The 27295-nt window shown below is 47.8% G+C and overlaps 2 protein-coding genes across 3 annotated transcripts in view; both read right to left on the bottom strand.

Moving 5' to 3' along the window:
- Rars1 (arginyl-tRNA synthetase 1) overlaps nucleotides 1–3347 on the bottom strand; it is a 28081-nt gene extending 24734 nt beyond the window's left edge. Inside the window, exons 1-2 of one of the 2 annotated variants that reach the window (XM_041676627.1) lie at nucleotides 3270–3347; nucleotides 1935–2069 (exon numbers count right to left, since the gene is read on the bottom strand). In XM_041676627.1, coding sequence (XP_041532561.1) covers nucleotides 1935–2069; nucleotides 3270–3314 — 180 coding nt within the window. In that variant the 5' untranslated portion in view covers nucleotides 3315–3347. Of the gene's footprint in view, nucleotides 1–1934; nucleotides 2070–2795; nucleotides 3237–3269 lie in introns of those variants that run through there. The other variant, XM_041676629.1, reaches the window with a different exon arrangement.
- A 2424-nt stretch (nucleotides 3348–5771) lies between these two features.
- The window catches only part of Wwc1 (WW and C2 domain containing 1), a 155477-nt gene continuing 133953 nt past the window's right edge, over nucleotides 5772–27295 (bottom strand). The window contains exons 16-23 of the mRNA XM_041676108.1: nucleotides 25659–25799; nucleotides 23888–23979; nucleotides 16850–16982; nucleotides 15505–15669; nucleotides 9735–9827; nucleotides 8642–8875; nucleotides 7698–7819; nucleotides 5772–6575 (exon numbers count right to left, since the gene is read on the bottom strand). Of these exons, the coding sequence (XP_041532042.1) occupies nucleotides 6509–6575; nucleotides 7698–7819; nucleotides 8642–8875; nucleotides 9735–9827; nucleotides 15505–15669; nucleotides 16850–16982; nucleotides 23888–23979; nucleotides 25659–25799 (1047 nt within the window). The 3' untranslated portion in view covers nucleotides 5772–6508. The remainder of the gene's footprint in view (nucleotides 6576–7697; nucleotides 7820–8641; nucleotides 8876–9734; nucleotides 9828–15504; nucleotides 15670–16849; nucleotides 16983–23887; nucleotides 23980–25658; nucleotides 25800–27295) is intronic.

The following is a 27295-nucleotide window of genomic DNA, read 5'->3' as shown; positions in this document are numbered from 1 at the left end:
TTAGTCTACATAAAGACCCTATCTCAAAAAAAAAAAAAAAAAAAAGTACTAAGTAACTAGGTTTTTGTCTCTGAAACACATAAAGACAAGCCGGGCGATGGTGGCGCACGCCTTTAATCCCAGCACTCGGGAGGCAGAGGCAGGCGGATCTCTGTGAGTTCGAGACCAGCCTGGTCTACAGAGCTAGTTCCAGGACAGGCTCCAAAGCCACAGAGAAACCCTGTCTCGAAAAAAAAAAAAAATGAAATACATAAAGACAATTTAATGAAAAGGAGTAAGAGAAAACTGAGACTGTCTTGCTCGTGAGAATAAGGGTACAATCCCTTGCAGCTAGAACCATCTGGTATGTGCTTTCAAGTTGGGAGTATGTAGCCGCCAAAAGAGGAACAGGCAGGATGAATGGCTACTGTAGGCAATACTTTATCCCTGTGGTTTTTCTCTCTTCTCTCTTTTTTCAAGACAGGGTTTCTCTGTGTAGCCCTGATGGTACTGAGACTGGCTTTGTAGACCAGGCTGGCCTCAACTCAGATCTGCCTTCCTCTGCCTCCCAGTGCTGGGGTTAGAAGCACCACCTCCATGCTCCCTCGTTAGCCTTTGTGTTACCTCCCGAGTGCTGGGGTTAGAAGCACCACCTCCATGCTCCCTCGTTAGTCTTTGTGTTATCTCCTTTACTGCCCTTAGCAGCACGGAAGCATTGAAAAATGCATCTGAATTTTAAAAAGTAAACACAACAGAGAATTCAGTATAGATAAATGCAGACCAAATGCATTTAACAAACCAAACTGTATTTCTTTAGTGAGGCATCCACGAAAAAGGAATTCTGGGTTAGAAGACATAAATACAAAGTAATTTGAGAACAGCTGATCCCAAACAGGTAATAAAAACTCCCAGGGAATGGCTCGGGCGGCCTAAGGAGTCAATGAAGTACCGCAGGGCAATCCAAAGAGTAGCACGCACCGTGGAGAACAGCTATGAATGAGAATGATGTAATACTCTGGGCTGTGTCATCAGCAAACCGGAAAGGCAGGCCAAAAGACTGAAGGTAAGCTCTTTCTCTCCTACACTGATAACCATCGCTGGACTACACTGCCATTAAAATGGGGGCATGGCAGTACACGCCTGTAAACCCATCACTAGAGACACAGAGCAGAAAGACACTGCAAGATGGAGGTGAGCCTGGAAGCCCATCTGGGCTGTAGTGAGACACTTTAGAGAAAGGGGGGATGGAAGGATAGAGACAGAAAGTTTCGCAACATTAAATAAAAAGAAAGCTAAGAGATGCTATAAAACGTAATGAAATTGTGGAATAGCCAACTCAATAGCATAGAAGTTATGTATGAGTGCGTCTATTTTAAAACATCCCCCCTAGTTTGTTCCTAGACTTCAGTACCAAACCAAATAAACGAAAATTTTTTTTTCTGATAGTGGTAATGATTCTTCAAAAACCATTTCTTTGAAAGCATGGGTATAACCCACAGAAGAAATCTCAACTCCCAAGTCAGTCTTTTTTTTTATGGTTTTTTTTTGGGGTTTTTTTTTGTTTTGTTTTGTTTTGTTTTTTTTTTTTTTTGGTTTTTTGAGACAGGGTTTCTCTGTGGCTTTGGAGCCTGTCCTGGCACTAGCTCTTGTAGACCAGGCTGGTCTCGAACTCACAGAGATCCGCCTGCCTCTGCCTCCCGAGTGCTGGGATTAAAGGCGTGCCCCACCACCGCCCGGCTCCAAGTCAGTCTTTAAGCCTGCATGATGAACCACTGCCAAGGGTTCTGGAAGCCACAGGCCTCACCAATTTCTCCATCATGAGCTGAATGAGTCTTAATTTGCCTTAGGCAGGAAAACAGATTTTTAAGTAAACCCCTCTTTTCAGTTTCTGTAGTGCATACTTTTAGAATCTTCAATAACAAAACATTTTATTTGAAGATACCCAGAGTACTCACCCTTTGAAGAATATTCAGTCTGTACTTCAATTTTAAATTTTCTTCTCGTAACTGTTCCAAACTTGGAGAATCTTCTAAGTGACCACAGTTCTTCAGCCGGTCGATCTCAGCAGTCAGGGACTTGATCTCCTTTTCCTGTAAAGGGAAGGGCACTTTCCCAGTCAGCTCAAAGGAACACTCCCAAGATAATGGCAAACTGGACCGGAGACTCACTTCCTCATTTCAGTTCTCCACAATTTGTGCCTCAGGTGGTGAGAACGGGGCTTTCCTTTTGAGGTCAGTGGTTTGACTAATATCAGCAATCATCCTTTATAAAGGAAACGTGTGTCTAATGAGTGCTGGAATAAGGGGCAGCAGCGCTGAGAAAATAACCCGAGAAAGTGTGCACTGCAGCACGCACCTAAGTCCTAGCACTTGGGAGGCTGAAGCAGGAGGGACCAGTCTACCACAGATATAGCAAGACCCTTGCTCAAACACATTAGTTTCTCCCTCAGCTCAACAATGTACCCGACATCGTCAGAGTACAGGGTTCTGGCTTTACAAATTGTCTACGCTCCCAAATTTTACGTCTAGGACTACAAAAAAAGCCAAACAAACAAAAATTAAAAAAAAAATACCAACAACAAAAAACAAAGCGGTGAGAGCCAGGGAACCTATCTCAGCGGTGCTTGCCTACCATAGGAATGGCACTGGGTTAGATCCCCAGAGGGACAAAAGGTGACAGCATCCATATTCAAACCACTCAAGTGTCTTTGCTTTTTCTAGGTCAAAGAAAAATTCCCACATATTCCCCCCCTATCTCCAGTAGCGTATACTATAAACAGCTCTCAGCAGTAAAGCGCTTGCCCCTTTAACTTGTACCTTGGAGCTGCGGATTTGCACAGAGCAGTTGCTGTTGCAGGGCAGGTTTAGGCAAACGGTGTCCCTACTACAATCAGGCCCGGAAAAGAAATGAAGTTGGTCCCACTTTCGCTTTCTAAAGATGTGACGTTGTCCTGGACCAAGGCTGGCGGCTTCTTGGGAAGTTTCTGGCCGGGTTCCCGCAGCACACGTCGGTCCCACCTGGCCTTGGCCACAGCCTGCACACGTGCGCGGGCTGAAGGGTGAGCCTGGCTCTCCACACGCTAGGCCCTGCGACACCCTCTCATCTCCGTGTGACGGTCGCACGACCCAGCCAATGATGGCATTTTCTTCTCCCAGCTAAGAGAAAACGGCCGCCAGGGAAGCGTGAGCCACGCAAGCCCCTGCGGACGTCGCCACCGCCTACGGAAGCCACTGTTGACCCGGCACCGCTTCCGCCGGGTCCGAGCCCTCCGGCCCACCCAGAGGACTAACCTGCTGCAGCAGCCTCGCTGAGCACTGAGCAACCAGCCCGTCCATCCTCAAGTCCGCGACTCACACGCCAAGTGTCCGGAAGCGGAAGTGGCTAGTGATGGCCGGAAACGGAAATTCCTACCCGGGTACTTTCCTATTTCCAGTCCTTCAGAGTGCGCGCTCCGCTGCCCCCAGGCGGGATCCAGGAGGCACTGCGAGAGAGGCGGGAGCTGTGTGCTCCACTACTAGACCAGGGAGGATGACTTATAGGAGCCTGCATTAGTCAGGGTGCTGTAGAGTCACCGAACTAACAGAATGAATCAATCTTTCTCTCTCTTTCTCTGTCTGCCTCTCTCTCTCTCCGCACGCATGCACACACACAAACACACAAATTTATTGGAATGACTTACAGGCTACAGTCCCACAAGGGCTAGTTGTGAATCTAATAGAAAGTCCAAGAATCTAGTAGCTGCTTGATCCCAAGCGGATGGATGTGTCAGCTGGAATGGATGTGCTGACAAGGCAAGGGCAGACAGGCAACAAACAAACTTTTCCTTCTTCCATTATACTTATATAGACTTCCAGTAGAAGGTGTAGCCTTCTTTTAATCTAAAAGTGTGCCTTCCTGGCTCAAGGTCTGGATTGAAGGCATGTGTATTCCTGTAGCAGGAGGCCGCTAGTTCGTTCCTGTCCGCTTAGCCCCGAAATAATCACACAGAAACTGTATTAATTAAATCACTGCTTGGCCCATTAGCTCTAGTTTCTTATTGGCTAACTCTTACATATTAATCAATTCAAACCATTTCTAGTAATCTGTGTATTGCCACAAGGCTGTAAAGTTCAGGTGTCTGTCTCTGGTGGGGATACATGGCATCTCTCTGACCCCACCTCCTTTCTCTCAGCATTCACTTTAGTTTCCCTCCCTCCCTCCCTCCCTTCCTTCCTTCCTTCCTTCCTTTCTTCCTTTTTGTGTGTGTTTTTCAAGACAGGGTTTCTCTGTAGCTTTAGAGTCTGTCCTGGAACTAGCTCTTGTAGACCAGGCTGGCCTCGAACTCAGAGATAAGCCTGCCTCTGCTTCCCTAATGTTGAGATTAAAGGCATGCGCCACCACCATCCAGTGATTCTCCATTTCTTTACTTAGGATATATTTTAGCCATAGAAGTATGCATAGCACAAAGTATTATCTGCTTGCTTACCATTAGCTAATTGCTAATGAACTCTCTTGACAGAAACCTGGCTCAAAGACACAGAGCCCAGTACTTTCTCCTTAACCTTTTGTTTATGGAGGTCAGCAGTCAAGGATGGGTTTTGACCCTTTTTCTCCCTAGGTGCCTAAGACATGGACTTGCATGAATTAGAATGCATGTTCCAAAGACAGGTAAGACAGAAATGGAAAAGTGTTCATCCCAAGGCAGACGCTATCATCTGTCCTGTTGCAGAAGCACAGGCTTTATAAAACTTAATAAAAATTCCCTCCCGATACTATCCTATATGTTTCTGCATTTTATTATTTTCATTTGCATCTTCATATTCTTTACTATATTTCTAAATTATCATGCCTCTACTCTGGAGAAAGGTATTTTTGTCGAGGCTGGCCCCCGACAGTTCACCAGTCTTCAGTCTTCTGTGAAGAGCAGCAAGCATTCTTAACTGCTGGGCCATCTCTCCAGCCCCATTAATCATTTATTTATTTTGGGTGTATGGGTGTTATATGTGCATGTATGTCTGTGCACCATGCACATGCTTGGTGTGCCTAGAGACCAGAAGAGGGTGTCAAGTCCCTGGTACTGGAGTTACATATATTGTGAGCCACCGTGTGGGTGCTGGGAATCAAACATTGGTCACCTGGAAGAGCTTGAACTCCTGCCTCTATTCCTCAGGTGCTGGGACCACAGGCATATACCACCAGACCTTAGGTTCCCAAAGAGCTGAGCAGCCATATTAATCTAGTGAAGAAATGAATGGAACTGAAAGACCCAGATAAATCCAGACCCCTCTAGCAGGAAAAATAGAGCCAAAAATTCTAGCAGGAAGAGAAGAGCCAAAAATCTAGGTTAGCCGGTTCAGTGTGACTCTGTTTCAGGAAGTAGCTGAATAGAAAGTTAGATTATAATCTTGAGAAACAGGGAGTTACCCCCTTGTGATTATCACTGATATTTTCAGAATTTTTCAGTGATCACTGGTATTTTCGGAATTTTCCAATGACGCCCTCCCTATCCCCTTTGGATTACTGGGTTGTGGTTTCTTCCCCTAAATACCCCTTCTCCCAGCTACTTGGGGTCGAACTCTCTACCCCTATGTGGGAAATGAGCTTTGGCACCAGTGCACTGGCTCCTGTCCTGTCAATAAACCTTGTGTGATTGCAGCAAGGACAGTCTCTCATGAGTTCCTGGGGGGTCGTGTTATCCCGAGACTTGAGTGAGGGTCTCCCCGCTCCAGAGGTAACAAACACTGCAGGATTGGGACGTGAGTGAAGCCAGAGGGATACACGTGAAGGATGCCGGGAAACAAGGGACAAGGAGCTCTTCAAAGGCCACTTTATTGATAGAAATGAATCGAAATGCCGATCTCCGCAGCCCTCCCCTCACTCCGTTAGCGGCTTCACTGGGCGTCCGAGTTGGGTGTAGCCTGTCACCGGTTTGGGCTGGCCTTACACAGCCAGCTTCACGCAGCCTGCTTCAGGTCAGGCGGCCACATTCAAAAACACATCACAGCTCACAAAGATCCGTGGACAATCTTGGAATCCCCCCGACGGTTTCTGTACACCCTCCTCTTTGTAATATTGTACAAAATACGTTAACTAGGGCAGGTTAGCTGTGCTGTGCTGGCTGCAGCACTTCTTGAGGATCACCGTTCCTCAAACATGACCTTTTATTGCAGGGAAATCTCTAAAAGTTGTTGCTGTACAAAAAGAAAACTCTAGACAATTTGAAGAGGAGCAGTCGCTTAACACTGCTTCAGTTCATTTAAATTTTCTTTCCCAAAAATACATTCCTAAATATACAAACTATACAATCTTGTCATTTTAATGCTGGTTTTTTTGTTTTTGTTTGGTTTTGTTGTTGTTGTTGTTATGGTTGCTTTGTCATTGTTTAAATATAACAAGAAAACCTGAACTAAAAAGTCTGTCAGTCTTCAAACCAACAAGAGCGCTCGGGGACTTGTGACTGGGTACCTTCATATACTGCCTCATAAATAACTGTAGCCACAGTCAACCTTCACAGCATGGTCCGTGCAACAAAGAAATACTTTTCTGGTGGTTAGACGTCATCTGCAGAGAGAGCTGGGATGTTCATCCGGGGCCGGGTGAAAAATGCCATCTTCTCTCTGTGACGGAGAACAGGTATCTCAAGCTCACTTGGAATATACATGGACAGGAGACTTTCTGCTTTGGGTCTGAAACTCAGAGCATCATATATGCCAAGCATACAGTCTGCTGCTGAGCCAGTCCCTGGGCTGGGCCATTCTTTGTTTAGATACTGTAGGATATTTAGTGACAACCCTGACTACGAGTAAATGCTCTTAGCATGTCTGAATTCTGGCTGTGAAATCTGAAACCCAGCACTTGGGAGGCAGAGACAGGTAGATACCTGTGAGTTCGAGGCCAGCCTGGTCTACACAGCGAGTTCTAGGACAGGCTCCAAAAAACTATAAAGTCAAAACAAAAACAAAACAAACAAAAAAGCAAAAACAAAACGAAAAAAGAGAATACATTTAAATAATTGAATACATAAATAAATGACTCAATCAATCAATCACCAATCAATCAAAAATCTGTGGACTCTAAGCATGGTGGTACATGTCTCTGGTCCCAGGAACATGAGAGGATGATGGAGAAACATATCTTGAGTTCATGATTTTGAGGTCTTAGCCACATAGACCCATCTTAAAAAAAAATTAAAAAAAAAATCAACATTGTCAAAAAACCCAGGTTGGCCTTGAACTCACAATGTGGTGGACGGAGAGTGACTCTAAACGCCTTTGTTTTGGGAGGCCCAGGCCAGATGGCATTTGTGACCCTCCTCTGACATGTGTGGGCCCAGCAAGGCAAGGACGCAGCTGTGATCCTATCAGGCAGGCAGGCAGGCAGGCAAAGCCAGGAAATTAGGTGAGCATCCATAGCACTCCACTCTCCCCAGTTGCTTTATCACCAGCCAGGCCTCTGCAATTACCAGTACTGGAAAGGCTAAGATGAAAGGATGAAGCAGGTGGCTCATTCATTAAACAACAGGATCTCACAAATTAGGCTGAGTTGTGCGGGGACCGGTAATGGCAGCACAGTGGTCACAGCACTAAGGGAGCCTGGCAGAGACGGAACAGCTGTTCCAGCACAGGCTACAGCTCTATTAGCAACAGAGGCAGTGCCCGGAGCAGGGCCTAGGAAGGGAGAGGCAGCAAAGACGGGCTGGCTGGGGAGAGGAAGCCATCCGTCTAGGATCATCGGCTCACCTGAAAGACTGCACTTCTGGTGGCTCCTTGCAGCTCTGGCCGCGAAGCCTGTGCACGTCCTTGGCAGCCGCCCTCATCATCTTGTCTGTTTGCAGCTCGCTCTTGTGCTCTGCACGATCCACCTGTGAGGCAAAGCAGACAAGGGTTGGGCACGGGAGAGCGTCCTCTGGTCTGTAGGGCTTCCTACTGGCCAACGGAGACAGGACCGTGGGATCTGCTTAATGGAGAAGGATAACGGGCTGTGCTCACATTATCTGCCTATGAGGCCCTGATGAGGGGCCAGGGAACAGAGTCCTGTGTGTGCCTGCAGGAAATGAGATGAGAGATGCCCAGTGTAGTGTACTTTGGTACCTACTCCTCAGGCGTCTGGAAGGGGAGATTTTACAGTTGTTTCAGTTTTACAGACCAAGTCTCAGATTGGGTTGTTTGTCTTGGAGGCAGGGTTTCACTTTAGCTTAGTCTCGACTAGAACTCACTATATGGTCTAGGAAGGTGTTGAACTCCTAGTCATTTTTCTTCTGTTAAGTGCATGGCCCACCTGGATGAGGTACTTGCAACATCCGATGATGTTGGATTAATGGTGAGGGGTACTGAATCATAAGCACTCACACAAAAACGTCGATTATAGGGATGGAGAGATGGCTAAGTGGTTAGGAGCACTGGGCTGCCCTTCCAGAGGGCCTGAGTTCGATTCCCAGCACTCACATGTCACACGGCAGCTCTCAGCTGTCCGTAACTTACTGTTCAAAGGGATCCGGCACCCTCACACAGACAAAACACCAATGCATGTAAAGTAAAATAAATAAATCTTAAAAAACAAACAAAACATCAAGGGTAAACACCTGTAGAGCCAAGTCAAGGGCTTCCTGGTTCCCTGAATCCCCTCAGGGGGCCTGCAGAGGCATCACAGGGCTGTGTAAAGGCCGCCATCCAGTGGCACTTACCCTCTTCTCCAGCATCCTCAGCAGCAGGCGGAAGCGCTCGTCCCCACGCAACCATTGTGGTAGCTCCTTCTCCCCGTGGTTCTTGGCTTGCTCCAAATGCTCCTTTAGCTCCTTCAGCACTGAGATCTCCTGAGTCAGCTGGCTATGCCAGGTCCTCGTTGCCTGTAGGTCTAGTTCCAGGTCCAGCGAGGTGCGGATCAGGCGCTCTGTGCGCACGGACTTGACAGATGAAGGCTGCAGGGGTGGAGATGATGCCCACATCCACCAGAGGGCTCAGCCCAGAAATCCCACAGATCCTCGTCCCCTGGTCCCCAAGATCCACCTTCCTTTATGTGAAGGCACGCCCGTCTTACAGGACATACTCTCACAGTCATACAGCCTGCGTCTGATGTATAAGGTACGCTACTTCAGTTACCCCGTTTCACAACAGCCCTCCGAGGGCCTAGTTGTTACTGTCTCTTACCTACTGAGTCATTTCCCCATCCCCACCCCCAAGCAGAAAACAGTTGAATAAAGAAGTTCTAGAAATAACTACTCAAGCTTGGAAGAATCAAACACAATGTCATCTTCTACCTGGTCCACAGCCTAAGCAGAAAACATTGGTGAAGCCAAGTGGATCAGCCCTTTTTAAAGTGACGCAATGAACGGGGTGGGGGAAATTTTGGGATACGTTCATAATAATGAAGGTAAAAATCATTTCTATTAAAAATGATCTCAATATCTGGAGAGGATGGTGATTGAAAAAAAAAGTTCTAGAATATTCTTCCAGATTGAATACCTGTCTACCTGTCTTGCTATTATGGTGCATGTGCAGGCGCACCCAAGGATGCATGTATGTGTTCACATGGTGCACATGTAGAGGTGAAAGGACAATTTTGTGAAGTTGGTTCTCTCCTTAGTCATCACACGGGTTCCCAGGATTGAACTCAGTCATCACATGGAGTCGTGCCACAAGCACCTTTACATGCAGACCCATTCCGCCCACCCTGGCCCACGCCCTCTCCTTTCCTCCTGACACGCCAGTCCTCGGCTACCCACAGACTTTCCAGAAACGAAGAGCACCAGGCACACAGAGCTCCAAGGTGAATCTTACCCGCTTCATCCGGACGCTTCGACGCTCCAGGGAGTTCCGAACAAAAGGTGGCTTCTTGGATAGAGTGGAACTATCACTGTCGCTTCGATTCAGCTGCAAGAGAGAAACCAAACCAGGCGTGGTAACAGGGTGCTCTGGAAGGTTCAGCAGGAGCAGGAAGGGGATCATCTTCTTAAACTCGAGCCGGGGTCATTGAGCTTCCTATTCCAGACTGTGATTTGAACTTCCCAACCTTTTAGAGTGACCGGTCACTAAACACACACTAGGTTTGGAGTGTGTTGTTCTAGCTCACAGTTGTCGCTACATGGTACTAAACGAGATGGGACATCTTGTTGCATCCTCATAGCGCCGTGTGGGGACTGTCCCCATGTTCCACACAGGGCACAGAAGCTCACGAGTTCTGGAAGCCCTCCAAAGCTGTTAAGGAGCTGCTCAGCAGAGTTTGATGATAGAATGTCACCAGAGCATATACTGTCCCTCTGTCCTACCATACGAAGGGATGCTTACAGCCACTACTCCTTGTCACCCAGAGAGCCTACCTTTAGTGTCTCAAATAGAACCACTTTTGAGACAGGTACTTGAGCCAGAGATGTAGCTCAGTGGTACAGCACGTGTTTAGCATATGCCAGGTCTGCAGTACTGCAAGCGAAGGGATGCAGGGGGAGAAAGAGGATGCTCCAAGGCCAAGGAGCCACATCTTTACAGAGAAGGCACGTATAGGCTCTGCAAGCGTTGAGCTCAGCCGTTCTCCCCATTCAAATCCCTCTAAGGGCACATTTTTCAAGCTTCCCCAGAGGACCCCATTCTTATCTATGACAGTCTTTCTTTCCCCATCCGGTGAGGACAGGGTGATTTCTTGATTGGGACTTATTTCCTAAAGGGGCAAGGTTGACATGGGCCCCACCACTGCACCGGCCCGGCAGCTGTCAGTTCACCGCGGTGGGACTCTACAGAGAAGCTATTAGTGTCATTATTTTCGTGACTATTTATCATGATTAAAGATAATGACATTAACAGTCCCGTGCCAGGCAGAGACTGAACCATACCAGGAACGGGGGGGACAGTGATGCAAGCGGTGACCACATGGGTGGAGCCCCTGCCTCCATGTTTGGCACCTTAGTAATTGTTTTATTCAAACATTACAGAGAGGAAAAGATGGTTTCACAGTTCACAAGCAGAGATCCCAAATGGAGACATCAAGGTCCAGTGTGTTACTACAGGCCCAGGCTGTGCATTGTGCTGTGAAATTAATGCAGAGGAACCTACCAGTGGCAGGAGAGGCCAGAAGAGGGCCTCACACTTTATTGTTTCTACTAAAGGTGGCTTTCTTAAAAAAAAAAAAAGTGTCACAGTCTACCCCCTCTCCCCCCAGTTATCAGAACAATTGATCCTTAAGACCTGGATGCTTTTCTGTTATTAGATAGCAGGAGAAAGAACATTCTTGAACTTCACTTTTTGTTTGTTTTTATTTTTGGAGATGGTCTCATGCAGCCCATGTTGGCCCTGCACCCTCTATGCAGCTGAAGCTGGGCTTGAATCTTCTACCTCCGCCTCCTAAATGCTGGGATTACATGACTACACTACCAAACCAGTTTTGACATCACTTCCTCCTATTTCCAAACAGCCCAATAGGTTTAATCTCACACATGAAAGAGAATCATGACTTTATTACTGCTTCTATTTAACAAACTAGAAGAAATGAGGCAGAGAGCATAGTAATTTCATGTCCCAGGAAACATGTGTCCCTGTAAGCCCGGGGCTCTTGGACATAGAGACAGGAGAATTACTGCGAGCCTAGCTCTAGGTTCAGTCAGAGACTTCGTCTCAAGGGAACGGGGTGAAGAGTGATAGAATGAATGTCCTCCTCTGGCTTCTGCGTGTGTGCCCGGAAGCATGGTGTGTGCTATGCACACACACACGGGTGCACATGCATCCCAACTATACACACATACGTTCACACACTCACAAACACATCAAATCCCAACTACACACACGCACGCTCACGCACTCACAAATACATCATATTCCAACCACACACATGCACATCCACTCACTCACACACCGAAAAATAAAAATAATGAAAATTATTAAAAAAACAAAACAAAACAAAATAAAAAACCCCCAAAATAAAAAAAAAACCAAAAAACAAAAACCATTTCGTTCTGTTGTAGCTGAAGGTGCAAGCCCACCACAGGACAGAAAAACCCCATTTTGTGAAACTTGGTCAGAAACAATGCCCATCTCCTGGTATGGAAGCTGATGGGCCTTGTGTCTCACTTTCCTGGCCCTCCTTACAGCTAGGGTCAGGTCATCAGGTCAGGACTAGGCTGTCAATTGCGTCCGATTGTCCTAGGCTTTGAATCCCAATCCAACTCAGCTTTCTACTACTAGGTCTTCACATTCAGGCCTGCTACTCACCGTGCTGCACGAATGTACCACGTTTGCCCATATCTCAGAGAGAAGCTACCAATGAACGGCAAGCGGAGCAAACAGCAGTAGCAACCAGATTTTATACGGCCAATGGTGGCATGAAGCTGTTAGAGGCACCAGTGTAGCAGTGCCCTTGCAAGACACAGCTCCATATGGCATCAGATGCCTGAAGCCACAGATGGCACCTACCCGAGTTACGAGTTTCCTCTATGCACACATATAAAATAATGTTTTGATTCATAAAATAAACACAATTAGAGACTGACAATAACTTCTTATAGATCTTAGAAATTCTGCATATGATAGGTTTTCTTTCCTCAAGTCAGAACGTTTGCCTTTTCACCGAGGAAAGACTTACAGCTTCTGAGGCGCATCTCAACGGCAGGCTTCCCTGCTCTTGTTCTTTGCGTCACTATTAAGTAAAATAAAGATTACTGAACATAAGCATTTTGATAGCATGAAAGTCAGTCTGATAACAGATGGCTGTTGTGCCTGGATGGATGGGTCAGTAGTTAAGAGCAATTGCTGTTCCTGCAGAGGACCCAAGTTCGGTTCTGAGCACCCACAGTAGGGAGCTCACAGCTCCAGGAGATCCAATAGCCCGTCTGGCTTCCGCAGACACCTGCACTCAGGTGGTACACACTCACACAGATACGTACATGTCCATTAAAGGAGAGCTGGCTACTAAGACTGCTGGTCTGGCTGCATGAATGAGTAACACTTCTCTGATGTGTTGATGCATTCCATCTTAACAAAATCACTACTGTACTCTAATCCTGATGGAAAATGAGTCGATCAGTCATTTCCCCTGCCATAGCCAGCCACCGATTTCCCTTGGTGTAACTTCTGATGAGTGGTACCATTTATTTGTATTTGATTTTCACTGCACGTTCAAATCAGTCTGCAAAAACTGAGGTCTTAGCTGTTACCCTAAAGCCTTCTCTAAATCGCCCTGGTTGGGTTTGCCTCTCTACAGTCGTGAGCTGACTTAACTGTAGCACCCTTCAGTGGAAGGCAGGGTCTCCCACATCAGTATCCTGTGACTTCAGGAAATCCCACATCTCCTACAAGCTTTGTGCCCCATATGAGCTTGGCCTGCATTACTCCCACAGATGCTGATCCGCCTGAGTGATTAGCTTGAGACATTAATCCAGAAGAGAAAGAAAGTCTCCATTTTCACTGGGAAGGGCTTTGGGAAGGTTTTCTGGGGGAAACAAAACTGAGAGGCACCCAGTGAGTTGAATTTGTGTAGTTTGAAATAATGAGAAGATGAACTTCTCTCATTCGGTCTCATAACTTTAGGCCTTGAAGATGGGCTTCTGGGACCCCGAGAAATTCCCTTTCTCTCTCCATAAGCTAGGGTAAGTGGCAGAATCAGAGTGTGGTGGCTTCTCAATTAGAAGAATAGGCAGGAAGGCTGTGTTTTCTGATCCTCATGACTCTATGGGTCTGCAAGGTTCCAGACAGGGGAAGGTACTGCAAGCATTACAGAACTCAGGGCAGGCACACACTTGTCTTAGATGCGCTACCCTCATGGCTAGATGGGAGCAGCCGCTGGTTCCAGAGCCCAAGCAACCAGAATGACCCCTGGGACTTGGTAGGTGCTCAGACCCTCAATGCACAGCCGCATGAAAGAAAGTAGGCTCCTCCAGACAGGATTCAAAGAGTTGGATAACCAGGAAAGAGGTGAGAACCCTATCACCGGGGGGCAGCCAGAAGAGAGAGAGCGGGGGAAGTGACCAGCAAAGCCCAGCCCTAGGCCATCTGCTGCCATCAGAGAACGTGTGGCCTGGGGGTCCCCCAGAGTCTCTTCTTCCACTTTTTCCACCTCCACCAAAGAACTGGAATTTAATGTCAAACTTTATTGCTTTTTAATTTCTTAAACTAAAATGCTAGCAAGAGGCTCAAGAGCAGCCTGAAACTGGACTGAAGTAGAGCTGTTGCCTAGCATGGGAGCGGCCTAGGTTCAGCCTTAGTAACTCAAAACTACAACAGCCGGTGGTCGAGCACCTGGAGAGGTCTGTGCGGGATTCTGAGAGATTCTAAAGTGCTGACATTTTAACTCCTTCTATGGGCTGCAGAAATGGTCCAGTGGTTAAGAGCACTAGCTGTTCTTACAGAGGACCTAGGTGACACCCAGCACCCTTCTGACAGCTCACACCTGTCTCTGACTCCAGTCCCAGATGATCTGATACCTCCTTTGACCTCTCTAGGCCCCAGACATGCATGTGATGTATAGACACACAGGCAGGCAAAACATTCATAGATGTTGGATTAAAAGCAAAACAAAACAAAACAATCAAAAAGAATGAAAAACATCCTTCTAGGACCTTTGGTTTGTTTAAAAATAAATCAGGCCGGGTGGTTGTGGTGCACACCTTTAATCCCAGCACTTGGGAGGCAGAGGCAGGAGGATCTCTGTGAGTTTGAGGCCAGCCTGGTCTACAAGAACTAGTTCCAGGACAGGCTCCAAAACCACAGAGAAATCCTGTCTTGAAAAACAAAAACAAACAAACAAACAAACAGATCACACTGAAAAATCTATACTAAAGAAAAGGGAAGAATATTGGACAACCAAAAGTGAAGGAAATCCTGCACATATCTTGGTAAAGTTGCTTCCAGTGTTTGCTTTTACACAGTTTCTCTAGGAAAGCCTAGGCTGACCTTGAACTCTCAAACTCTGGGTCCTCCTGCCCTAGCCACCCGGATGATGAGATCACAGCTGTGCTGGGTTGTGATTTTTAAATCATAACCCTCTTCCTTTTGACTGCAACTACATTGTTTCATGGCATAGTCTTTTTTCTTTAAGAAGCGTACTTTCTATGTATGTGGTATTGAATAGGTGCACATGGAGGCTAGAGGATTATACGCGGTGTCTTCCTTTCCCACCCTGTGTTTTATTCCCTTGAGACAAGGTCTTTTCATTGAACCCAAAGCTTTGGCTAGGTTGACTGGTATCGAGGTCCTGGGATCCAAGTGTTTCCGGGCGCTAAAGCTGAGGCGGTAGGCCCATGTGGCCATGTCTGGCTTTCACATGCTGCTAGGGGATTCTAACTCAAGTTCACATGACTGTCCAGCAAGGGTTCATACCCACTAAGCCCCGCGTGCAGCTTAGTATCTTATATCAATCAATCAATCAATCAATGAAGAGTAAAAGTATCCCATGAAGTGGGTCCGTGTGCTCCACATGAGGGAAACTGAGGTCCACGGAGTTAAACCTACCAGAGATGCCTACGACACACTGTGAGAGTCAGGCTATGAGAGGGACACCTATTTATATCTAAGCCGGATCAGAGCCTCACTGCTCCCAGGGGAGAGGAAGGCACCATCGCTTGCTTACCCGGCACACATACTGGCTCTGGGGTCCAGGTGAGAAGGTCTTGGAGCGGATGATGGTGTTCCCTCGAAGAAATGGCCCTGCGGAAGGGGCACCCACCCGCCGGTCCTTGGGCCGCACCACTGTGGGGGATGGGGCCACGCTCTCGGTATTGGTCTCTCTGTCCACCTGAGGAAGAAGTCAGTCTTGACACGAGCGTCCACTGAGTCTCTGGGCCCTCTCTTGGTCTACTTGGCAACTCCCACTTCTGGTGCCTTACTTTTGGCTACAGGCCAAACTTCTTTGGCTTTCACCATGCTGGCTTAGTCAGCTGAGCCTACCAGAAAGGCAACCCAGGCCAGAGCTCCTGTTCTCCTGTTCCCACTCTTCTACTGCATGTACTGCTGGGAGCTTGAGCAGGCACCAGCTCCTGTAAGCCATGGTGGCACTCAGGTTCTGGTGTGCTGACCATCCACCCCACGTACTGAAGCTACAAACAAGACCTTCAAGGTCCTAGTCATAACTCGAATGTTTTCTTCTGAAATCATGGAGGCAACTAGCAAACCTCCTTTTGGTTACAAGACTATGATAGAGCCAAGCATGGTAGTATACGCTAAAAATCCCTGCACTAAGAAAACTGAGTTCAAGGCCAGCCTAGGTTATATAGTGAGACGCCATCACAAATCAAAAAAGTAAAAGAGCAAACTAACACTACCACCACCCCAGACCATCATTTTCTCTACCTGCACACATCAGTCACCAGCAAAAGATGGACATAGACACTAACTTAGCCCAGAAACTCTTAGCAGAAACTCTCAGTACCTGTTCAAGTGTGACAAGAGCGCCCCCTGGTGGGGGAAACTGCAGAGACACTCCTTGGTGTATACAAGGCAGAAAAAAAAGTCCTTGGGTTTTGCTCTAGGACTCTCTCCTTCGCCAGGCTCTGGAGACTCTGTCCCAGGGCTCTGTTCAAGAACACCATGTGCCTTAGCCACAGCATCCTGTGGACTCTGAGATAAGAGATCTCCATTCCAGGCCTATGAGCAAGGCTCGTGTTCCCATGTGAATTTAAAGATGAAGAAATGGAGGCTGGGTGGGAATGAAGTCATCCACCCAAGACTACACAGGGAGGGGCAGAACTAAGACCATGTGACTGCAAGGCTTGAGATCTGGTTAGAGAAATAGGGAAGCCACAAAGGGCAGAAGAAAAGATCGGGACCCATCAGTCCCTTCTGGTGCACTGTGTCTCCAAATACGATTCAAAGTGCAGGGACACACTATCCACTTAGCTATCCCTGACACTGAGAGCCTTTTCTGATGGCCCAGACATTGTGATGGAATATTATCTCCCCAGACCAGTTCTTTTTACCTTTAGTGTTGGGTGCTCCTCTGCCTCTGGGGAGACCTTTTCAGCGAAGACATCTTCCTCTCCCTCCTCCTCCCCTCTCTCTTCCTCCTCCTCAGCTACTGCTTCATTTTCGCTGGTCTCTTCCTCATACGTCCTGTGGTGACATAATGCTGTGGTCAGTCCCTCAGACACCGTTCCATCTTCACTCACCTGCTCCAGAGTGAATCCAGGCAGGGCTCCTGAGACTTATGATGGTAAGGGTATTTATCAAAAGGACCTCAGTATAGGGCTGGGCTGTGGCTCAGAAGCACAGTATGTTCCTGGAATGTCTGATGGCCCAGATTCCACCTCTAGAACCCCAACAAAACCAATTTTCCCTCCCTCCCTCCCTCCCTCCCTCCCTCCCTTCCTTCCTCCCTGTGTGTCTGAATGTGCATCATAAGGATGGAAGTCCCCATGAAAGCCAGAAGGGGGCATCAAGATCCAGAATATTCTACATCAGAAAGGGGCTACCCTTTCCACTCAGTCTCCCTGGTGGCTAGCAGTGAAGCTTTCCGGTGTAACAGACCAAATTTGATTTCTCTCGAGTTTCATATAAGCAGTCAAACAGTACATGCTCCTGCATCTTTGGCTTCTGTTAGTATGCTTTTGAAGTTCAGCCAGGTCCTACAGGCACCAGTAGCTCACTTCCTTTTTATTACTGAGTAGTATTCCCCAGGATGTAGTGTGTTCAGCACTTCATCCATCCGTGTGCTCTGAACTGCAACCATCTCACCAAACGGTCACCGTGACTGACGTTTCTATGAACCCAGGGACAAGTCTTTGCTATGGAGCCGGGGGTCACTTCTGTTAGATATTGTGTTATTGGTTGAGGCCACCAAAGTGAAATACCACAGAACTATATTTCCCACAGTTCTGGAGGCTGGCATCCAAGACCGAGGTTCCAATACATAGCTTTCTCCTGAGGCTCCTGTCCTTGGCTTGCAGGTGGCTCCTTGCTGCTGTCCGTGCTTCATCTTTCCCATAAGTGCTTGGTGTCTCTGTGCGTGTCACAATTCTCTCTTTTTATAAAGATACCTATCAGGCTGGATCAGGTCCGCCCTACTTTAATTGCCACTGCAAGGCACCATCTCCTGAGGCAGTCACATTCTGAGGTACAGGCCCTCAGTACGGTTTCACCATAAGAATTTGGAGGGGGCTGGAGAGATGGCTCTGCAGGTAAGAGCACTGGTTGCTCTTTCAGAGGTCCTGAGTTCAGTTCTCAGTAACCACATGGTGGCTCACAACCATCTGTAGTGAGATCTGGCGCCCTCTTCTGGCCTGCAGGCACACATACAGCAGAACAACGTATACATAATAAATAAATAAATTTTTTTTTTTTAAAGAATCTGGAGGGGTGTACAATTCAGCTCATAGAATTCAGGGATTTACTGAATTAATGACTATACATTTGCCTTTTAATAGAACCGGCAGAGTGAGTCTCTGGAGTCATGCCGTCACTACGGTTCCAGCAGCAACACAGCAAGTGAGCGTTCCAGCTCCCTGGCGACACTCGCGACTGGCAGCCATTGCATTGGGAACAGCCTTGCATCTTATTGTGGATTTTTTTTTAATTATTATTTTTGAGACAGGGCTTCATGTAGCTGAGGCTGCTCTGAACTCCTGGTTGACGCCTGCCTTATTCCAGCTCTAGTTGGGGCTTTTTGTGTCCTAGGAAGCCTTTGTAAAACATTTCCCGTACACTTATTTATTATTTATTTGTCCATGGCTATCCTGGGGATGGAATTCAGGACCTCATGCACACTTAGGCAACCGCTCTCTGACCGAGCTGTGTCACAGATAACGGAATTTCCTATATTCTCAGCTAAAGCTTTATCCTTTCAGTTTTGATGTTTTTAGCTCTATGATCCAAAACAGATTCATTTCTGATTGAGGGGAAATATGAATAAAAATTAATTTTTCCATACGTATAGCTAACTGTCCCAGCACCATTTCCTGAACAGCCTCTGCCCTGTTGCTCTCTGTCCCCTGGGCTCCAGGGCTGGAAGGACTCGTGAGGCTAATAGATTACACATGTTGGGTGTAATTTACATCTTGACTTCTCAAAGATGTTCACTGCTGCCAGGCCATGGCCTGTGTGAAACACTGTCACCATGCTGAGCCACCAGAAACCCAGCCAAAGCAGAGCCTGTGACACAGAATTTTCTGTGAGGCACTGTGGGGGAAACGCAGCGTCTCCCTGAGGGTTCCCCAATGGGGAGAGACAACCCCCGTTTCTCATCACAGCCCTGCGACGGAGACTCCTCTCCACTGTGAGGGAGTTTGCGATAAGGGGAGTCTTGTTCTCCTCTGTAGCCCCAGACACACAGACCCACAGTTGTGTGGACACAGAGCAATCTGTAGGATTCACTCACCAGCCCTGCTGGGCTGCTTCAGAAAGTCAACAGTACTGAGGGAGGGCGTGCTCACTTCACAGGTTCAGTGTGAGGCGTGCAGGCTGATAGCCTCATCCACTATCACAGGGGAGCTAAGTGGCTTAGCCTAACAGAGCGCTTGACCACTGGGCTGGTCTCTGATATTTCACTGTAAATCTGATTGGAATGTCCCAGGACAGGAAAAAAGACCCCACTCGATCTCAATGGTGCAGAGAAACAAAACACACATGGCATCCTTCACCCAATGCAGCTCAAACAAAGCAACCAACACAAAATGCCAGCTGATGTTATCCCGTGTTGGTGAAGGGCTGGAAAACAGACACGTCCCCGTGCAGAGCGAGGATGTGAGCAAGCGATGCTCGCTTTGTATGCAGGTTGATTAGTGGTAGTATCTGTCAGATCATAAACAGGGACTTCATCAGTTTCTATTTCAGCCATGCTGGAGACTGAACTCTGGACCTCTTTCATGCTAGGCAAGCACTATATCCCCAGCCCTAAATGTACATATTCTAGGTCAGTGTAGTCGTTCAGTGAAGTGTTGGAGAGTAAGTATAGTTTTAGGGTATTTTAGTCACTGTTGGTGACAGTGTTTCTGGCTAACAATCCTACCCAAGAAACACGTTGCCTTGTGTGTTGAGATGTGACATGCTCAGGCTCAGGGACACAGCAGTGCCACCTGTAGCCATCACCCCAGACAGACACACATCAGGGCCTCTCCCTTGTGTGTGTATGATGAATGCAGGTGAGTGAGGGCGTTAGGAGGCCATGGCATACACATGGGGGTCGGGGGTCAGAGGTCAGAGGACAACTTTCAGGAGTTGGTTCTCTCCCTCTACTGTGTGAGTCCTGGGATTGCACTCAAGTCTTGGTGGCAAGTGTCTTTGCATACTGAGATAGTTCACTGGCTCCTCTATGTTTCCTAATAACCAGGGTCTTGTTTTGCTCGTGACCCTTCAGCGGAATGAATGCATTTTTCTCCTGAGGTGTGGACGTCCTCTGTGCTTGGGAGGCAGAGGACGGAACTGAGAATTTGAGGCCAGTGTTGCTACAGAACAGAGCAAGAGAGAGAAATGTTCCTCTGATACTTGCAGTAGAGGCATCAAAATATTTTGAAAAAAGAAAAGGGGGGGGGGGATAGCTGAGATCCATTGGGCCTTAATACTGTAGGTCAGTGCCCGAGTGCTGGGGGCTGGTCTCGCTCTGAAGCTGAGCAGGTGCACCGAAGCTAGTGACCGCCCGACGATCAAAAGCCACCTTCAGGCCTGGGGGAGGGGGTTGCAGCTCTGAGAGGCCTGGCCCTTTTTGTAAGCTGGCATCTGGGAAGTGTGAATGGCAGGGGGTGGGGAGAGAGGGGGCCACAAGGGGAGCAAGAACAGAGGTGGTTGCTAGGAGACGGTTTGAAAAGTTTCAGCACTAGCTTGGAATTCAGTAGCAACCACTGATCTCATGCCAGGCTGTGGGGAGAGGGGACCTGGGCTGATTCTGGCATCAGACCTGAGCCTGGGTGACTGTCAGTATCAGGGTTGCCAGGGACAGGGAGCGGGAGATAGACACTGTGACCAACTGAGAAACAAAGGAATACAGAATTCCAGGGGTCCGGTACGCTCTTCATCACATGGAAAGATGGTTAAAGAGGAGTGTGTATGTCAGCAACTATTTCCAGTGGGCTCCATCCAGCCTGCTGCCTTGTTTCTTTTTGGTTGCTGTTGTTGGTTTTGTTTTTTTTTTTATTCCCCTGGGGATTTTAAGCTGAGAAATGCTTTTCCATTTATATTTATTTTCATGTGGAGACAGGGTCTCAAAGTATCCCAGGCTAGCCTTGCACTCACTATGTAGCCAGCTGGAAATCTGATTCCCCTGCCTCCACCTCCAGAGTACAATGACCGGAATCACAGGCAATGTGGCATCACAGCCGGTTTAGGGAGTGCTGGGGAATTGAACCCAGGACTTTGTGCATGCTAGGCAAGTAAGTACCAATTGAGCTACACCCTCAGCCCATTATTAAATGACTGAAAATAAATAAATAAATTAAATAAATGGCGGTGATCATTGTGGCAGGTACAAATGCTAAGAAATGTCAATTCCAGTGTCCACACATGGCGTGTCAATGGAACACAGACGTAGCCACTGGTTACTCATGGCCCACGCTGCGTTCACACTGTAGAGGCAACTTGAGGAGACGTAGCGGAAGCTGTGTGGCCACAGCAGATGGTATCTGCCATCTGTTCCTGACCAGGAAACATATGGTGACCCCAGGAGTCAAAGACTGTAATGGAAGGCTCCCTCCACGAGCAATTACAGAATCTGGGACTACAACAATGGTAATACAAAAGAGTTATTGAGCGTGTCCTCTAGGTTGGTGACTGCAATAGAAAGGCTGGTCTCTCTCCTCTCTCTCTCTGTGCACTGCAGTTCTGTTCCCAGCAGCCAAGGTATGGGGGGGGCGGGGGGAGCCAAGCGTCCACCAGCAAGCATGGTCTGTGTATACGGCACGCGAGTCAGCCATAGTAGCTGTCACCTGTGACAACACAGAAGGACCTGAAGGACATTAGGCTAAGGGAAAGGAGCCAGGCACAGAAAGACACACACTGCCCAGTCTCCCTTATGTGTGGAATAAAGAAGTTGACCTCACAGCAAGGAGGCTAGAGTCAGGAGGGGAAGAAAGGTCTCGCGGTGAGTACCACGGGACTCAGAGAGGAGACCGCGTTCTGCCTTGCTACAGCACACTTTGGCTACAGTTCAGAGCAGGTTATGTGAAAGAATGGCTAGAAGAAACTGGACCTAGGGCAGGCTGGGGCTAGAGGATTATGCATGAATTTGAGGCTAGCCTGGTCTGCGTGGTGACTGTCAGGCTAGCCAGGGCTCCATGGCCAGACCCCATCTGAGACAAAACAGCAGAACCAGCCAACAGCCAACAGAATGGCAGACGAGCAGAGTCTGCATGGTGCTCTTTGACAGTGGCTCTTGGCCTTCCTAGCACTGTGACCCTCTGGTACAGTTCCTCATCTTGGGGTGGCCCCCAACCACACAGTTGTTTTCATTACTACTTCATAACTGTAATTTTGCTACTGTTATGAATTGTAGTTTAAATATATGTGCTTTTTGAGGGTCTGAGGTGACTCCTACGAAATTGACATTTGACCTCCACAGGAGTCACAACCCACAAATACAAAATATACTGGTGTATGAAGTAGATATGTCAGCCATTAATTAGCATCTGTGACCACGACACACTGCATAGCTACCTACATATGATTCTGTCACCTGTATGAGTCCAATTGACTACGCGTCAATTTTTTTAAAAAGTATAAGTGCGTAGTGGCACACCTTTAATCCCAGCACTCTGAAGGCAGAGGCAGGTGGGTCTCTGGGAGTTCAAGGCCAGCCTGGCCTACAGTGTGAGATCTGGGAGAGCAAGTGAGACCCTGTCTCAAACAACAACAAACAACAAACAGGAAGAACTAGCTTGCTGAGGTTACAGAGACAGGACTGACACCCTAGCAGAGGTCACGGCTGCTGAAGTGTGTACTGCTATCCTGTTGTCCGCGGGAAAGAATCCAGTGCAAAGCTGTGTCCCGTGCTCTTGTCTAGACATTCTGATTGGCTCAGCAAGAAGGCCTCCCTTCCTGTCCGGAGTAAGTCTTCAGCATTGCTGGACAGCTCTGTCCTTCTTTTATATATGGGGAGACGGCTGGCTGAGCCAGCAGTTTTGAAGCTCGCTACCCTCGAAGGCAGAGAGAGTTCACTTGACTCAGATCCATTCCGACCTCTTGGCTTCAGAGGCAGAAACTTGATTTTCCCAGCTAAGCAATAGTGCTCACTCCTCAATCTCCCTCTCAGGGGGAGCGGGATAGGCAAGGAGAAGCAAGAGGAAGCTGCTGAATGTGACTTGAAGAAGAATTCCTGGCTGTGAGATACACAAGCATATTCATCTCTAATCCTTCCGGATGGACGGTTGCCTCAATGGTGAGGTCTCAGTAAAGACAGCAAACCAGAGAGAGAGAGAAGGAGCCTGAGTTTCCAGTAACACCATGGAGTTTGGGGATTGGATTTTTTCCTCCTGTTCTTAAGCAACAAAGGGACAACTTCAACAATTTCCTCTTCCTCCTTCTTGTCATGCTGGGAATTGAACTTAGGACCTGTGTGTGCTTGGCAAACCAGGACTTTCTCATTCCTATCATTTCTTCCATCTCTTCCTAGTAACAAAGTGCAATTCTTACTGTACAATACACAATTTATAGCAAATGATTCAAATTTAAAATCTATAGTAGGGCTTAAATTTTTTTTTCTCTGTAACTTAGACTTTCCTCGAACTCACAGCAGTCCTTCTAGCATCCCAAGTGCTGGGATCACAGATGTGAGCCACCATGCCTAGTTTTAATTTTTTTTTTTAGCCCAAATACATGTCAGCACACCAAAACAAACAATAACATCAGGCAGGAACAACGCATGGGAGATTTATGGAACATAAACTGTGAAAGGGTTTTAGGTACCACTGTGCCAAATGAGCCTTGTTGCCTGCAGAGACTGTAAGCACAGGTCCTTGATGCTCCCAGCGGGACCTTCGCTCGACTGCCCTGAGATCAGGGATCTCCGTACTAACCCCGAGGGTGCATTCACTTACCAGCTGCCCTCCAGGGTCTGGGAGCCACTTCTCCCCTCCTGCCTCTTCTCCAGCTCCACAGCTGTCTGTTCCAGCAAGGCAGACACAGTATCCTGAGAGACAGAGGCCACCAGGTCAGCAGGGGCTCCGGGTGCCACCTTACCTACCTCTCAGACATGTACCCCTCCTAGAGAACACAGGGTAAAGCCCGAAGGTTGGAGCAGTCAAGCATCTGGCCCATGGTCACCCACACGTGGGAACTATTGTTTTGGTTTCACTGGCCAGTCTGCGTCTCTCTCTGTGTGTGGATCTACTTAGCAGAATTAGCTTAGCAGTGAAGGGAAAACATTAGGGCTCTGATTGGAGGAGATCAGAAAGCTGTGTGCCAGAGTCTTTGTGTCCCATGAACCATCAATGACACAGCAGTGCAGTAAGGGTCTAGAGAGAGGTAAGCACTGTGTGCTGTGTGTCTGGGGACAATGACTCAGTGGCAAATGGGAGACTGAAGACGTGGAGGGCTTCCAGGAGAAGGAACTGAGTGGTGCCATTACTGAGGAGGAGGGTGTGACTTGAGAGAATTATCGAATCTCTCCGGCCCTCATTTTCTCCCAGCGAGCACTAGGAAAGTCTTTATGGAGATCATTTCTGATGATCTAGGCACAGAAGAGTCGCCTAGCAAACAGTATTCAGTAGACAGCCCCTGACATCTGAGCAAAGACAAGCCGTGGCTTTCTGATCACATGGTTAATTTACCACCATCCTCAGCCAGGGGTCGGGGTGGAGGTCGCAAGGCTAGAAAACTCCTGATGAGTTCTTTGGGGAAGGAAAGAAAGAGCTAAAGGCAAGGACCATGGCAGGTGGTTTGCTCACATATAGCAGCTCACTGAACCACACAGCCGTCACGCTCTGCAGAGAGAAGCCAGGAGCTGGGGGCGGCTTTTTGGATGCATGTCTTTTTTTGGTTTTGGTTTAGAGACAGGGTCTCTTTGCATAACCCTGGTTGGCCTAGAACCTGCTTTGTAGAGCAGGCTGGCCTCAAACTTTCAATGATCTTCCTGTTTCTGCCTCCTCATGCTGGATTATAGGCATGCCAGAGATGGTATAGGGATGTTTTCCAACAATTAGCGCTAAAACATATTTTCAAACCAAAGCAAGGAGAACATTTTCAAGTAACTCAAAACCAGCTGCCATTTACCCAGCCCTTGCAAGAAGCACTCACTAGGTCCATTTCTTTAAAGTTTCTCAACAACCTATCTCAAACTCCTTATTAGACACAACAAAACAAAACAAAACAAAACAGACAAACAAAATGGAGGCTCAAAGAGGTGATGTGCTATCGCCCAGCCGGAAAGAGCCAATTCTGAACAGCCTTCCTTAAACTTCCTCCGGTCTCAGGTTCTCCAGAAAGAACTATGGTCTCAATCTCCCAGCTTTCTCCTTCCTTCTGTATTTCTTTTATTCAGGATCTCACTTGTGTTAGTCTGGCCTCATCACTGAACCACAAACCACTCATATAGCCCTCTACATCACTTTGAAAAAACTTCAAGTTTTGTTGTTGTTTTTTAAATCAGAGAAGCAATATAAGGCAAAGCAGAATATAGAAGAAGAAAATAAAAGCCCTCAAGGAACTGGGTCGTGACCACTCAGGGAAGATCGTTCCTGGATGGTCATCTCTTCCCCCTGTTTCTATTTCCTCCTACCCAGGGCTCCTCTCCTCCACCACTGCAAGCTGGGATCTGGTTCATCAGGCGCTGCAGGGGTGGGGCTGGAAGTGCCCACTTAGCCCACTCACCATGTGGTCAGGCCCTGTAGCTCCTGCTGGTTGAGGTTCCCTGCACTGTTTCTTCAAGTATTTGTAGCTCAGTAGGTTGTACCAGCGTGTTGACCTCTCCCCAGACCGGCAGACCTCAGCCAGGCTGATCTGAGCGCCTCCCTGTTAGGGACAAACAATGAGAAACGTATGAATATGCCAGCTAGTGGAGACAACACGGAAAACAGCAGTCCCTGTGAGATAGGGGCGGAGCCTCCTAACAGGATTTCACTATGCTGCCCCGGCAGGTCTCATGTGAACTTAAACCCCTCACATAGCTGGGACTAGGGGTATGTCACCATACCTATTTATACATCCCATCCCCTCCCTTTTTAAGAGACCTTGAATTCACTTCGTCCCCTACCCTAGTCCTGAACTCAGCCTCCTGAGTGCTAATTTTACAGCCACTATGCCACCACATTCAGCTTCTATGAATGTATATATCTAATGTCTTCTGACACACTCTTCACATGGCCGAGGCTGGCCTCAAACTTGCTGTACAGCTCAAGATGACTTTGAACTTCTGATCCTTCTGTCTCCACACCCCCTAGAGTTGGGACTATGGGTATGTGCTACCAGACTCACACGCGGCCCATTTTTAAAAACTGGTTATTTCAATTTTGATTGTTGATCCTTCTCCCGCCCTGAGCTGGGTTAGGTTCTGGCTTGAATACTAAGGATGACGAGGGCCCCTACACAGCCCCATTTCCTAGCAGTTAAGAGTCCCAAGGAGCAAAACACTGAACAGTCAATTACAAAAGAGGTTGTTTTACAATCCTTATGGGAGGACTTTGCCAGCATCTCGCAAAATATGGATACATTTTACCCCGCGGCTTGGGAATCACACGTGTAGACATCTATCATGTACTAAACGACCCATGAACAGAAACCTTCATTTTGGCTTTCTTTGTAAGAGTACAAAAAGTTGCTATGTAGTTGAGACTGGCCTTGAATTACTAATCCTCCTGACCCCAACTTTCTGGGATTATAGGTGCTCATACAGATGCAAAACCAACCAACCAACCACACACACACACACACACACACACACACACACACACACACACAGATTTGCACTATGTCTGAGGTACAAAAGGTGGAATAACAAATCTAAACGGCTACTGAAAGAAGGTACATGGTAAGATGGGGTCGGTGACAAAGAGTGGCAGCTTTTCCTGCACCCTTCTTTGAAACACACAAATGCCCTCCTTAAGTGAAAAATGAAGAGCAGTACACTGACCTACCTCGCCAAGAAGGGACCTGTTCAAGTCCAGCACCCTCCGATACAGCCCCAACCGGAAGCCCTGCAGGCTAACCATACTCTTCCTTAGGCGTTTAAGAGTTCTACCCAGCCCTCTTCAGAAGAGCTCAGGACAGGTTTGGGGTTCGGCTCGCCCCCTTTCCCCTTTGTCTTCACATAGCAGTAGCTGGGTCAACGGATGGCAGGTGTATCGGAAGCCAGCATGTAAAGCAGGCCTCTAGTGGGGAGTGGGCTCACCTGACCTAGAGGCTCGTCAACCCACCTGAGAGCCCATTTCTCCTTCTACAGGATGGGCAGCTCTAATGCCAACCTGAGCACAAAGACTGAGCACCAATGGGATGCCACAGGTAAAAAATGC

This window comes from Microtus oregoni, unplaced genomic scaffold (genome assembly GCF_018167655.1).
Source record: "Microtus oregoni isolate MIOR12 unplaced genomic scaffold, Mior012 000027F_ref0000203, whole genome shotgun sequence".
Taxonomy (NCBI): Eukaryota; Metazoa; Chordata; class Mammalia; order Rodentia; family Cricetidae; genus Microtus; species Microtus oregoni.
The sequence above is the reverse complement of the archived record's forward strand: the minus strand, read 5'-3'. Positions and strand labels throughout refer to the sequence as shown.